The sequence below is a fragment of the Remersonia thermophila genome, chromosome 3, assembly GCF_042764415.1.
Source record: "Remersonia thermophila strain ATCC 22073 chromosome 3, whole genome shotgun sequence".
Classification (NCBI taxonomy): Eukaryota; Fungi; Ascomycota; class Sordariomycetes; order Sordariales; family Chaetomiaceae; genus Remersonia; species Remersonia thermophila.
This window is the reverse complement of record NC_092219.1, coordinates 3,445,997-3,460,435: the sequence shown is the minus strand read 5'-3', so window position 1 is coordinate 3,460,435 and position 14,439 is coordinate 3,445,997. Positions and strand designations below refer to the sequence as shown.

Sequence of the window (14,439 nt, the reverse complement as noted above, 5' to 3'; positions counted from 1 at the left end):
CCAGCGTCCGCCATTGAGGTTGCAACATCTGGAACTCATCAAACATGGAAGAAGCTTCAAACTGTTCCATGCATACGCAGTAATGCCACTTGAACCCTCCCAAACTTGAATCGCACAGCTCTCCTCCCTAGTTACGTTGGGTAACGCCCCGACATCTTACCCCGACGATTCGAGCTCTACGAAGTGCACGACTCGTAACTCCTTTGGCCTTGCCCCTAAGCTCCGGACCCGACCAACACGATACCGCGACAGCAACCTCAAGCGGCGGCGACGGTTCTCATACAAAGTGCCCACATCACCCCCTCGACACCCTCCCCGCCCCCGCCGCCATGGCGACCGAGGACGCCCGCTACCGGCAAACCTCGCAGTACCAGCTATGGTCCTTCTCCCCGGCCCAGCTGGCCGCCATGCGCGAGACCACCAACGCTGCCGCCCGCGCCCGCATCGCCGAACGCCTGTCCTACTCACAACCACCTTCCGCCGCCGCGTCGAGCACGAATACTCCCGATCCTTCGGGGAGCACGCCGGCCCCGGGCCCGCAGCTCCCCGAGTTTCTGACGCCCGCCGAGGAGGCCCAGCTCGTGGCCTTCTTCACGTCGGAGCTGCTGCGCGCGGGGGACCACGCCGAGATGTCGGACGAGATCAAGGCCACGGCGGCGGTGTTTTTCCGGAGGTTTTACGTGACCAACAGCATCATGACGTACCCGCCGCAGGACATGCTCATCGTGGCGCTTTTCTTTGGGTGCAAGGCCGAGGGGTCGTTTGTGAGCATATCAGAGTCGGTTTTTCCTCCTCTTCGCGTGCGGGGTGGACGGGCGAATGCCCTGGAGTTTTTTTGACTGACAGAGTTGCGCGCCCAGGTTTGGGAGGACGTTTGGCAAGGAACACCCGGAGGAGATTCTCGCGGGCGAGTTCTTGCTATGCCAGGGCCTGCGGTTTGCGCTTGACGTGAAGCATCCGTTCCGCGCGCTCCGGGGAGCCATCATGGAGCTTGCGACGCTGCCGGACATTGACGTGGGATTTTTTTTCTCTCTTTCTCTCTCTCTTTTCTGCTTATCCAGCCATAACGGGGCCATCATTGCTGACCCTTCCTTCCCTCTGGCCAGCCCGCACGCCTGGGGGCCGCCGAGGCACGCGCCCGCGAGATCCTCCGCTTCAGCCCGCTCATCACCGACGCCTACTTCCACTTCACCCCGAGCCAGATCATGCTCGCCGCGCTGAGCCTGGCCGACCGGGCTCTCGCCGAGCGCTTCATTACCAAGACATTCCATTACGTGGCGCCGCCGTCGGCAGCCGATAACAGCTCGGGCCCTGGCACGCCGGTTCCGGATAGCGGCGGCGGCGGCGGAACTCCCGCACCGTCCAAGAAGAGCCGCTCCGGCGAAGACAACAAGGCCGAGGTCATTGGCTCTCAGGTCCGTGACAAGGTCCTCGGTGCCATCGAGGCCTGTCGCGACATGCTCTCCCGCGAGCTGCCCGAGCGGAGGGAGCACTGGACGAATGTACGCCTCGTTTACCCACAGACTGCCGCATTCCTTACCTTGTTCGCATGACCCGGAGACTAACCGAGCATCCTCGAAACAGAAAGCGGTCATCAAAGCCCAGATCGCCCCTCTCAGAAAGAAGCTCAAGGCCTGCCGCGACCCGGACCGCTGGAACCTGGTCGAGCTGCAGCGGAGACGGCGCGAGCAGGCCGCGCGCAACGTCGACTCGGAAGATGAGGACGGGGGTCGGTCAGGGAAGGGCTCGCTCGATGCCGATGCCGCCGTGTTTGGCGAGCCGTTAGGGGCGGCAAAGCGAAGAAAAGTGGAAGGAGGAAGGGATGGGAAAGGGGGCGGGGGGCTGGGGGACCCGTTTGGTCCGCCTTTGTGAGGTTTGCAGACAATGGGACAATGGCGTTGTTTTCTTTTCTTTCTTATTTCTTTTTTCCTTTTTGCACCTGAGGTTGGGGATATAGAGAGGGAGGCGGTAGAGTTCAATCTCGTGCCATGGATCCATGGGACTTGGCGTCGCGTCCGGGTCGGGAGCCGGTGTTTCCGGGAGTCAATGGTGACGGTGTGATATCCGGCTGGACTTCTCGACTGGTTGGCTACTATGGGAATTCGCATGCGGAGAGCATGTGGTAGAAAGAGAATAATTTGCGGTGTGTTGTTGGATGATACCTACCTGAGGTCACAGCAGCAGCGCTAGCTTCTAAGGAGCAACGTCCCCGATGCTGTCCGGGTCGGGAGACGTACCCTGCACTTTACGCCAGGGCATCTCCAACCGCCCCCAAAATTGACGGTTTGGTGCCGCGTGGATCAAGGATGGTACGCAGCCGGTCACCAAGGCCCTACCCCGAGCTTGATGGGCCCATAGCCATTGTGCCTATGAAGAGGCCATGTATAGAAGCTAAAGTGGAGATGGGAGCCGTGCACTACTGATGCCAGCGGCGAAGCTGATGTACACCTTGGATAGCACACAGGTTGTGGGTTTGGAGCATGGGTTGCTGGTGATATTCAGGTACGTAGTATCGTAGTATGCACCCAGCTATGCAATGGTATAAGAAGGGATTTCAATGTCTGCATATTCACGTGGCGACGAACAGAATCACACGTCACCGCTGCTGCCCAGCGCCAGTAGACCTCCCGGTTTACTTGCCTAACTACTTCGTACCTATGCTATTGAGGCTCCGGTGCCGTGTCTCAGGCGGAGTTGGACCCTTGCTTGAGGCAGCTCATCCACCCAGCAAATCTCCCTCGAATCCGCTCCATATTCTCCTACGCCTATGTCTTCCATGTTCCATCCATCCCGCCTGCCATTCACTCTTCTGCCAATGTGACCTACCCCTCTGCCCCAAGGCTAGTCTCATAAAAAACTGTCATGATAAGGAAACCCACCGCTTCATCCGAGCCGGGTTGCTCCATTCGTAGAGGCCATACCCAGCGAGCCACGAAAGCAAAAAGATGAAAACAGAACACAAGGATGAAAAAGAGAAGAAAAGGAATTAAAAACAGAAACGAAAAACAGAGAATCTTGTTCTTCCGGGCCCGCTGCAATCCTCCTCACTGTGTGTCACGACTCTTTGCTCTTCCCGTCTTCTTCAGCGTCAAAGCCTCCCCATCTGAGGCGTTCTGCTGCTACTCGACCTCCGATCCGTGCCTGCCGGCCTGGTGGGACGCAGAGAGCAGCATGATGAGGCCATCTGGCGGCGGAAGCAGGATAGGAGCCGGGCTGTGGCTGGAAGACCCGCCCACCCATGGAGTTGGATGCGGGATCATCTTGCCCTGGGCTGTAAAAAACGCAGATATCGGTGGCGGTGGAGGAGGCGCGGCGGAAGCCGATCGGCACATCGACGACGATGGCATTGCTGGCCGGGAAGGGATCTCATCCAGGGCTTCAACGAATGCGAGTTGTGGCAGCGGAGCTGGGACAGGAACAGAGCCACTACTTAAAGACGTCGATGCGGCCCCTGCCATTTTAGCATCAAGGTCTTTGATCGTCATCTTGAGTGCATCCTTCTGCTCTTTGTTCAGCGACGGTGGAGGAAAACCAGGGAGGAGGGCCGAACGTGGGGAAATTGTCTTGGAATGCCTTTCCGCTGCTGTCAGCCTTCGTCGTCATCAGAGGTTCTTCGCTGTACCAACGTCAGGCTTTGCCGCCAGCTCGCGAGCAGACGACAGGATCGGTCTCCTAGTTGCTGAATCGGTGCGCGATCATCAGGCTCTCAAGCTTTTGGACGGCCTGGGCCAGCCTGGCATGGGTGCTATGGCCTTCAGCTTTCTTTACCCAGCCGCGCGCTGTCTCAAGGATTTCTTTGGCGTTGAACTCGAAGTGCCTGCGGATGACGTCGCCGAAGATGGGGTCTTCTATCTTCTCCGGCTCAGAATTCGGGAGCGGAGGCGGGCGAGGAATCCCTTCCGGAAGTTGATACGCCAGGGCAGGCGGAAGGATAAGCTGAGGCCCCAAACCGGTGGTTGCGGGAGCAATGCCGGATGGCAGAACCGGGGGCGCACTGATTGAGATGGCTCCGGACGTTGTCACAATCACCCCTTCCATCGGCTCTCCTGGCGGTGAAGACATCGGCCCCTTTTCGAGCGAGGGTGTTGGTTGCGTCGGCGGGAATGGCGTGGCATTCTCCGAGGTGCTTGGGCCGCTCTCCTTAGACGCCGGCTGCGGAGGGGGCCCCAGGCGGGCCACCAGCCAAGGCAGGATGGCGTCTCGAACCGTCATCAAGTCGATTTCTCTATTGTACTTTGCAGAGACGTCGGGCTGGGGGGAAAGTTCGTGGCCCGGTTCGTTGTAGTAAGGTTCGCTGGTGAAGATCATGCCTTGGCACCCCTGTTAGACCTCCGGGCTAGCTCACAGGCAACAATGAGGGTAATGAAGTCATACCTTGTATGGAGACCAGAATTTGCAGGATGGTCGAACTCTGGGGCTCCCAGGGCTGGCCTTGCCATGTGCCGAGAAGCGACAGACAGACTATAATACGTTTGAAAGAAACCGCAGTCAGTCACATGAGCCCACAACTGAGAACTGAGGCTCGGCGTACTCTTTCCGTTGCTGTACAGGTTGGGATTAAACCTAGAGCGCCCGCTTCCTGTCGTCCGGTAGAACATCTCGGGCGGTTTCTGGGGAAACTCGGGGCCGCAGAACATGTCGAACTCAAAAATGCCATGCTCGTAAGGTGTGCCGAGAGGGCCAATGATGATGATCCGGAGCACGTCGAGACGGCTCTCGCCATGGCAGACGTAGATTCCCTCGGGTAGGTCCGTGCTCAGCGACGACACTTGGGCAAGAATTTTCTTCATGCGCCCCGGCGTGAGACTCGAGCTATCGATGGCCTTGGCCTTTCCCCCGAAGTAGGAGGCATTCATGATCACGTCGTCCGGGACGTCCTTTACGCAGTTGGCGCGGTGCCATTCCGATCGCTGCTTGGCCTGCTCCAGGGCAACGGTGAGCTCGGCGTCCTTCTCCGCAGCGGCGCGCATCCTCCGTGTGGTCACATTGGGCCCGAAGAATCGCGGTAGAGAGAGCCTCGGACTCTCGCGGGGCTCCGACTCCTCGGGTGGGCTCGAGTGCTGACGGAGGGCACCGATAAGGTTGGCAAATGTGCACATTCTCTCAATCAGCCCAAGCATGGGATCGTCGATATCGGATACGGCATCTCCTGACTTGCGAGCCGCATCCAGGAACTTGCGGCAAGGGATGGCCAGATGTTCAATAACAGCAGCCAGCGGCTGGGCCTTTTCTGGCTCTGCAGTCCCAAGATGCCTGTGGCTCTTGGTGTCTTCGAAAACGATACTAATGAGCTGCTCCTTCTCCGGCAAGCGAGGAAGAGGATAGAGCAGGACCTGGCAGGTGTGGGTGTTGCGGTACACCGCCTCCAAGAAATCGAGCACCGCATGAATCGGGTCCAGAAAGTTGGCCATCTCCTCGATAGAGGCATACCGAAGCAGATCGGCCGCATGATGAAGCATTGGGCTCCTGGACAGCATGGCCATTAAGGCTTCTTGGAAGGGAGGATCCAGAGCAAACCATTGCGCTGCGGTGGACGGCCAGGCATCCGCAAGGGCCTCAAAATACAACTGTAAAGTTGCAGTTATTTCCCCTCCAGGATGGCGGGACCACGCAGCGCCAACGTACTCTGAATGGGGGCCGGATTCCGGGCCGTATCCTGTACCCTTTGGGAGTGAAGATACCTGGTGCTTGGGCTTTGCCTTGGCCTTGTGCTGAAAGATAGTACCTGCAGCTGATGGTCCTTGCTGAGAGACCGGCTTTGGTGCTGCGTTGTGTGGCATCGAAGTTGTGGGTGGCCCACAAAGCAGAGAAAACACCAAAAACAAGGTTCCTCCGTTGCAACACCGTGTGGTTTTGAAGCATCGCTGAACTTGGTGCTTCTCGTCAGAGAACCTTTCGTACTCATGATACTGGTCACCTCCGATGCAGCTCCAGCGCTGGCATGTGCAGCAGAGGACGTAAGAGTGCATCATGCCTATGTTTGTCAGTCCTGGGTTTCTACCTCGACACCTGTAAGCTGCAGTGGAACATACGGAGGTTGGTGACAAGTTCTTTGGTCCTGTCTCTGATGTCGGCGGCGCTCAGCTTGAACGGGGTCTTGCAGGAGACACATGCCGCCGATTTGAGGAGATGGCGGAAGTCGGAAAGCGGGCCGTCTTTGACCGCCGAGGGTCGATGGAAGAAGAATTGCCATCTGATCACAAAGCGCTCGGAGGAGTCTCCCTGGTCAAGGATTGGGTATGGGGAGAGAACTACATGCCGAGGTTCATTGCTTGGGTTTGGTTCCGTGTCGTCGAGGTCCATGGGATCGGAAGGCGGGAGCTCGCAGGCAGAGTCTTGCGAGCAACAACTGTTGTCTGTCGTCAGGTCAGCAGGGTTGCCAAACAGAAGTCTGCTTGAGCGGTATCGATGGGAGAAGAAGGAGTCGGGTTACAGAGATCGATTCAAGGGAATGTAAGAGATTGTGGTGGCAAGAATAGATCTAGCAAGCGCTTACCCATAGGGTAGGCCAAAGACGCCATTTCTTTTGGGGTATCTGTAGGGATGTTCGCGGCGGTGTTGGATGAGCTGTCTAAAGATGGATGGTTAAGGTGGGATGCCGGTGCGGCCAACGAGTTGGTGCGGGGAGGTTTCGGTGTGCCCGTGACAGTGAGGACACCTAAGGGCGGATTAACGGTGGGCAAGAGGGAAGAGGAGGACAGAGCGGGACAAGGAGAACAAGATGAGCTTAGGTCTTCTCTCACTTACTGGAGAATGACGCGCTTTTCGGATGATCCTCCTTACTATTCAAGGTTTCGGTGCACACAGGGCTTTTGTCTTTAGGAAATTCTCGATGTGTTCCCTGAAGCGTCTTCCACTTTCGCACTGCTGCCTTGAGCTTTTGTCGAAAGTGAAGGAGGGTCATGATATGGGAAACAAGCGATGCACGACTGGGTGATCTAGTTGGGACCATTACAAGGTTGAGGGAATAGAAGACTGAAAGGAAAAAGGATCAACAAGAGTGATGGAGGAGAAAGATAGAGGTCTTGACATGGTCTATGACCTTGGGAGAGTCGTCCAATCCTCGTTTCAAGCTCATCAAGGTACCCACTGAGGCACAAGTCGGGGTTCGTCAAAGTGACGTGTTGTCGGGACCAAGCGTCACGGAGAAAAGACGAGACGAAGCGTCGGGGGAGCGCCGAGCTTAACCCACAACCGACATATGGTTATGGAGCTTGGATGAATAAAGACCGCCCTGGGGTGTCGACGACGTAGGTAGGGAGAGAACCTTTCGTCGTACCAGGCGGAGAAGTGAGCACAATGGTGATCGATGGGCCCAGCTATTAGTGCACAACCCCCCACAGCATCAAGGCCATCAAAGATGACGGGATGCAGCTGTGGGACAGATGCACTTGGTTGTTGTTTGATGCCTACCAGGCAGAACAGGGACCAGGCTGGAAGCGTCAAGATAACAGCCAGAAGAACCTGGATTCTCGACTTGGACCCGATCACGCCCGAGGATTAATCCGCTCGTGAGTGTCGGGATGAGAGCTTAATTTCCGCGCAAGGTTTAGGACGCCCAATGTCGGGATGAAATGTACTGCGACGGGGTGTTTTCGACCGAACGTTTCCAAGTTACAGTATCAAACGACACAAGACATGAATGAACCTAGTCCGGATCAACCGGGCACAGACGACAGGAAGCCTGGACTCGACCGAGGACCGGATTCTCGAAACGATCAGAGGAACACTGAATGGCTTGATTGAACTCAGGTAACGATAAGGCAGAGCTCCTGGGCCCAAGTAGGACGGGGAAGGATCCGCAAGGTCGGGTCGGCCGATGAGTCGTCTAGGGGAGAGTTTGTAGGCAGACTGGACCTGGGGGGGCAACCGGACGGCAAGCAGTCCCAGCCGTGGGCGATGAGGACAAGACCGTTAGGTAGGAATTCCTGAATGCGGTCGGGCGTTGTTTGAGGTGCAAACATGCATACGGGGCAAAGCGAAACTGCGGAGCCTGCCTGCAGGTTGACGAGAGGGGTAGCTGCTTTCTTCCGTACAATTGTCTCGTGGTCATCAGGGCCGCCTACCACCTACGCGTGGATTGGAGGGGCTGGCTGCTCGCGTGCTGTATTACACATGGCAGCTGGCCGGAAGTGGTGAGGGGATGGACGGCAATTGCCGGTTCCAATGGCTTAGTGCTGCCAGCTGACACTCCCACCAGGGCCGAAAACATACTGTCGAGGACCGTTGAAGATGGCCGCCCGCCTTGCCCATGGGGAGCATCATCCAATGGATGACGATGTCCAAGGACCGCCTTGAGAGGAAGAATGAATGACATCCGGCGAGGCTTCATTCTCACAGCACCCAGGCAACAAATCTGGTAGCATTCGAGGTGCGACAGCGTGGAGCCAGTCTGTTTTATAAACGAAGGTTTGGCTGCACCAAGCCACCTAGCGACCAAGGAAGCTTCGAGGGCTCCAACATCAGCCACAGGGCTAGCGGCTTTCTGATGGAAGACGATGGAGATGGTCTAATTTTGGGGAGCGCAGCTATGTACCTGAGAGGAATCAACGTGGACCCTGACGTTGTTCCTGCACATGCACTGCCTCCGACGCACTCCTGGCTGCGTCGGGGTTCCAGTGTTGGATGACAGGCTGCTCTCCACGACCTCCCACGCGGCTGGGCTTCAGCCGAGTGCAACACAGCCCTGCTCATTAAACTCATCCCTTGCGTCGGCATGACTTTGATGCAAAAGGGCACATATGTAGTTTGGCCATCCATCATGTTACGGATGCCCTCGCTATCTTCTCCTGTCTGTTGCATGTTTCACACCCCCGTAACACCGCCACGAAGAGAAAGAGCTGCGAGCTTGAGGCGCGTTGCCCTCCACGCCCCAAAATCGGCTCGCCGGTGATGTCATGGCCTGCTCCCTCGTGGGCCACGACCAAACCACCACGCCAACCAAGGGTTCAAATGCTGTCCATTCAGCTCAAGACGAAACAAGGTTTGCCAAGGCGGATCGCAGGCTCCACCTACGGAGGATTGGCAAAAGCAAACGCGGGAGCGCCACATGCGTGGAGAAGCAAGGGGGAACTGAGACCCCGAGCCATCGCCGTGGTGTGGCGGCAACGCTGGGGACCACGCTTCTCCCGGACATTTCTACGGGCATGACATCAGTCGCGATTGTGAAGCCGAGTTGAGGGTTAGTACAACGCAAGTTTCAACGTAAGATCCCGTACCTCTGTTCCGAGTCGCCCGGTCCTCCCCGATTTGGAGTCGGATCCCGTCTGCCGATCAGGCGTGACAAAGCTCAGCTCGCCGCGCCAAGAAGGACGCCAAGGTGGAGTGGGGCAAACGCCAAGAGATAACGCCCGTGACAACGATCCCACCATCACAGGGCTGCCCGCAAGCCCTTGTCACTGATAAGCATCGCCCGACCAAACAGCCCCTAGGGTCCAACATATCGGGTGGTGGTCTGAGATGCTGAGACGTAAAGAATATTGGGGGTATGCCAACACTGATCTCGTCGTTGATTCTTCTGATTGATCTTGTAGGTCGCAAGCGAAAGAACGCAAAACAGCAAGTTGGGCTGTGAGGTGCTTTGCACGCTACTGGCATCAATGTCCAACCAACCCCCCCCCTCCCTAAATGCAGCAAAAGCTGGACATGGCCGTTATCACCCGTCGTGTGATTCGTCAGGAGGGACACGCAAGACGTTGGAAAGGCATGATGACTGAGTAATTTGCGGAGGTGTCTAGTCACTCATCTCATCTCATCTCCAGCAAGCTTGGTGGTTTGTCGTTGAGTTTGTTGGTCCAGTAGGCACTGGGAGGTACCTTACACCGTACTGAATGTCAGTCCAACCCGTTGGAACCAAGCACGCGACGCAGACGGGAGTTTCCATGTTCACATTCATCAGCAAACGGCCCGTAGGTCTCCATCCTGGGACTTTCTGTCCAGTCCGAGTCGAGCATGCTGTCTTGCTACCTCAGCTCTAACTGGTTAATGCAACCCGGATAAGAAAAACCCAATAAACCAGCTGCGATGTCAAGCTAACATCGATCCAGCACACCGCAAGACACTTGACAGACGGCCCGTTCAAGTGAACCGAGGTTCTGGATGGCCCTCCGGTTTAACCTTTGGCAATGTAACCTCCGCACCGACTGGCAACCCACCCACTCCGACCTGCATCGCCCACTGAGGTGGGTGTCGTTGCAGCTAGTTCCTCCCGCCGAACCCCCACCAACCATCCCCGACCTGGGCGTTTCTTATCAGTGGGTCACATCCAACCCGTGGACGCCGACCCGAACCAAGCGCGATGTATGTCTGGAATGGAAATCAATGAAACTGATCGCCTGTGGGTAATGCGTGATAACGACTCAGTCAATGGTCTTATCGTTTCGACGCGACAGGCCCCAGCGCGCCATGGGGGTAAGCCACGGATCAACACGGATAACCTGGCGGGCGATGGATGGCATGTCTGCAGTATATGACCCCGGGTCGCTCCCAGCGGAATGTCTTGCAGCTGGAAGGTGGCTTCCTTACTATACTCCCAGACTACCGTCGCGCTGTCGATCTCACCAAGATCACCCAAGGGGGCAGCAGCCAAGCTCTCTGTTGACCTCGTCCCCGATCTCTACGCCTACGGATCCTACATCGACGCTCCGGGACTCGCCATCCATCTCTCACCATGTCCGCCGGCCCGCTAGTGGAGTGGGAGGGCCCCGAGGAGGCCGTCGCCGACCCTGGCGGCAATCCGATGATCGAGGACCTCAATGTCTACTACTCGACGGGCGACTTCGCCTGGATCCTCATGTGCTCGGCCCTCGTGCTGCTGATGATTCCCGGCATCGGCTTCTTCTACAGCGGCCTCGCCCGCCGCAAGTCGGCCCTGGCCCTCATCTGGCTGGCGTTCATTTCAACAGCCGTAGTAGGATTCCAGTGGTTCTTCTGGGGCTACTCCCTCACCTTCTCCCACACCGGCAGCTCCTTCATCGGCGACCTTTCCAACTTCGGCCTGATGAAGGTGCTTGCCCAGCCCAGCGTCGGCTCCAGCAAGCTGCCCGACCTCCTCTTCTGCCTCTACCAGGGCATGTTTGCGGCTCTCACGTAGGTTTTCGACCGCAGCTGGATGCGTGCCTGAGCTTTGCTGACAAACCTTTGTCTAGGCCTGCCCTCGCCATCGGCGCTGCTGCTGACCGTGGCCGCATGCTGCCGTGCATCGTTTTCATGTTCATATGGGCGACGATCGTCTACGACCCCATCGCCTACTGGACCTGGAACGGCAACGGTTGGTCCTTCAAGATGGGTGGTCTCGACTTCGCTGGCGGTACCCCCGTCCACATCGCTTCCGGCGCTGCCGCCCTCGCCTACTCGCTCATGCTCGGCAAGCGCACCGGCTACAACAAGGTCAACGGCCTTCCCTACCGCCCGCACAACGTCACCCACGTCGTCCTCGGCACTGTCTTCCTGTGGGTTGGCTGGTTCGGTTTCAACGGTGGCTCTGCCCTCGCTGCCAACCTCCGCGCCGTCATGGCCTGCCTGGTCACCCACATCGCTGCTGGCGTCGGTGGCTTCACCTGGTGCCTGCTCGACTACCGTCTCGACAAGAAGTGGAGCACCGTTGGCTTCTGCTCGGGCGCCATCGCTGGTCTCGTTGCCATCACACCGGCTGCCGGCTATGTCCCGCCCTGGGCTGCCGTCATCTTCGGTGTCGTCGGCGGCATCGTATGCAACTTTGCCACCAAGATCAAGTTCCTGATCGGCATCGACGAGCCCATGGATATCTTTGCTGAGCATGGCGTTGGCGGCATCGTCGGCAACCTGCTCACGGGTATCTTTGCTACGTACGTCTCCGCCAGTCCTCCCTTGCCCCTTCAACCCACATTCTGCCGCAAGATGCTAACGGAATCAAAGCGACTACATCGCCGCTCTGGATGGCTCTAGCTTTGGCGAGAGCGCGATCCCCGGTGGCTGGGTCAACGGCAACTGGATCCAGCTTGCCTACCAGCTCGCCGATAGTGTCGCCGGCTTCTCGTACTCCTTCGTCGTGACGTGCCTCATCCTCTTCGTCATGAACCTCATCCCCGGCCTGTCGCTGCGCGTCTCAGCTGAGGAGGAGGAGATTGGCCTCGACGACGCTGAGCTCGGCGAGTTCGCTTACGACTACGTCGAGATCACCCGATCGGTTGACCACGCCGGCACCCCGCCCGCCGCTACCAGCCCTGCTGCCTCCATCAAGGGCGTCGGCTCTGACAAGGCTTAAACGCCTGGGTTTGCTTGGCTGGTACGTTGGCGGTGACAAGCGCCGAAAGAAGTGATGGGGTGTCTTGGGTAGAGATGGATATCACTGGGGGATGGGGAGTTGGCCTGCTTTTCTGCTTCTTCTGTGATACCTGTCTTGCGAAGCCAGCCATGCGGTCTTAGCAGGCGATACTTAGTTTTAATTCCTGTTTCCTTTGGTACTGCCTGGACGCGTTTGCGGAGATACCATAGTCAAATGAAATGTTGTTTTTTTACGCACTTGGTTCATCCCATTCACTAAAATGACAAAGCGAGGTGTGTTGGCCATAGGAACAAATAAGGTCTCGAGAGGGGTTTGCTGCCTCTGAATCTGCAACGTGCCCCAAGCCTTGTCCCACGGGCGATTCGTTGAAGAAAACCCCGTCATGCAGAAAGCAAAACGCTGCTGAAACAGAAAAAAGAAAATATCTGACCTCCGTGTGCGGAGAGGCAAAAGATATGGGAACTGTGAGGCTCGAACTCACGACCTCAGGATAACTCCAACGTTAAGCTGGATCATACCATATCCGGTATGAGACCTGCGCTCTTCCGACTGAGCCAAGCTCCCTTGAGAGCCTTCTTGGCGATTTTAGCTTTAATAAGCGCACGTGCAACGGGGCCAGCTGGAGCGTTGGTGATTATTGTTGCCGTCGCTCTTCCCATGCACACGTCCAAACATTGTTCATCTCAGTCTGTTTCCCTAGACCCTAGTTGCATGCTTCATACTTGCATAACTTGATGCCAAACAGAACGGGAAATCAGCTAGCTATCTTGGTAATAACGGTGCTGCAACGTGTGATTATCGCACCTATAATTACAGCAACCCTTGTTTCCGTACAAACTGCGTACTAACTAGTACTTGTACATGGACCCATCAGCGATATTGCGGAGTTGGCTGTGGGGAAACCGCTATGTTGGGTCGGTCCCGAGAGTGAGGTAAGGTTAAGAGTGGCGTAGTGGAGTGTATTAAAGACACGGACTCCGCTTTTTTATAATTGGGCTCATTACGTAGCTATCTCCAAGTCCCGGAGTCTGATATCCCCCCTGGCCCTGATGGGCCTATGTTTGTTCTCCAACTGTTCTTGCCACCACTTTTTTTTTTTTTTCTCCGCTAGTTCCGCCATAAGTCTCGGTTCCCATGAGCTGCCCGATCAATTTTCCCCATGACGAACCTAGACAAACCTGCCCAACCCCCATTCCTTCGCCTCCACCCCACCAGCTCACAACTTGGATCTCACCTTCACCACCGCGCCCCCGATCGGCCCGGCTCCATCCCCAAGCCCAACAATCGTTACCTCCTCCGTTCCCTGCTCGTTGAAGTCATGCCCCTCCATGGCGGACCTCGCGATGGCGTAGTGGCGGTGCTTGCCGTCAGGGGACCGGATAAGCACGTTGTCCAGGGCCTCGGCATCGCAGCCGCTCTCGACAGGATCTGGCCCGTCGCTGGTCTCGGCTTTCAGGTCAATGGGGTCCCCAAGCTGCGAGGGGTTGGCGGGATTGTCGCCGCGAGCCTTTTCCGCCGCCCGTTGGCGGAGGGGCTTGTGGGCCATGGTGGCAAACGGTTAGGTCCAAAGCAGCCGTGGGACAGCGGCTCAAGATGTTTGTATTTGCCTGCTTTTCCTCTTTTGGCTTCCTTCCGCTAAGCCGGGTCGCCGCGTTTGCTGGGAGCGCTATTGCTAGGAGGAGAGTTTCACGGCTGTGTTGAGTGGACGGCGAACTGCCGTGCTGTTTCCATCATCATAGCCGTGGTGGTTTTATCACCGATCCGTGAGTGCGAGGATCGGATGTCAAAAAGTCATGGATGACGTCGTGACATCGTGAACAGATCGAGACCAGGGCCGGAGACTGTGGTCTAGGCCGCGATGTCATCCAAGGATCAGGACGGCCGCTTGCAACTCTCGGATGTATGATTCGTGATTTGTTGTGTTTGGTGAGGTGACTGGCTGCCTTGGCTAGTGGCCTCCCGAGCTGTTTACTTTCTCCATGATCTCAGGCTACACAGTAGGCGCTTGTGCATCGGTAGGCTCTCTGAGTGACCTGACGACAGCTGCTTGGCACTACTAGATGGCCCATCCACATTCACCAAAAGTTGCCCCTGCACAAGGGTGCTAGCAACCCTCTTCCGTAGCAATGCCGGCAGTCATGTGTTGGGCTGATGTGATGAGCCCTGGCCCTGAG

At 57.1% G+C, this 14,439-nt stretch overlaps 3 protein-coding genes and 1 non-coding gene across 4 annotated transcripts; 2 read left to right on the top strand and 2 right to left on the bottom strand.

The window, feature by feature from the left end:
• Window positions 1-329: 329 nt before the first annotated feature.
• On the top strand, window positions 330-1,872 carry VTJ83DRAFT_3803 (uncharacterized protein; the record flags this gene model as incomplete). Its single annotated transcript, XM_071010222.1, has 4 exons — window positions 330-778; window positions 861-1,014; window positions 1,107-1,502; window positions 1,585-1,872. The coding sequence occupies 4 exons, from the start codon at window positions 330-332 to the stop codon at window positions 1,870-1,872; spliced, it is 1,287 nt and encodes a 428-aa protein (XP_070867681.1).
• Window positions 1,873-3,672: 1,800 nt separating this feature from the next.
• Window positions 3,673-6,952, bottom strand: VTJ83DRAFT_3802 (uncharacterized protein; the record flags this gene model as incomplete). The annotated part of the gene is made up of 6 exons (XM_071010221.1): window positions 3,673-4,310; window positions 4,375-4,461; window positions 4,532-5,974; window positions 6,033-6,356; window positions 6,497-6,658; window positions 6,748-6,952. 6 exons carry the CDS (start codon window positions 6,950-6,952, stop codon window positions 3,673-3,675), a joined length of 2,859 nt encoding a protein of 952 aa, XP_070867680.1.
• A 3,717-nt stretch (window positions 6,953-10,669) lies between these two features.
• VTJ83DRAFT_3801 (uncharacterized protein) lies at window positions 10,670-12,244 on the top strand (the record flags this gene model as incomplete). Its single annotated transcript, XM_071010220.1, has 3 exons — window positions 10,670-11,088; window positions 11,148-11,825; window positions 11,896-12,244. The coding sequence occupies 3 exons, from the start codon at window positions 10,670-10,672 to the stop codon at window positions 12,242-12,244; spliced, it is 1,446 nt and encodes a 481-aa protein (XP_070867679.1).
• Window positions 12,245-12,721: 477 nt separating this feature from the next.
• Window positions 12,722-12,829, bottom strand: VTJ83DRAFT_t66. The gene has a single exon. It is a non-coding gene; the product is annotated as a tRNA-Met (tRNA).
• Between the last annotated feature and the right edge of the window lie 1,610 nt (window positions 12,830-14,439).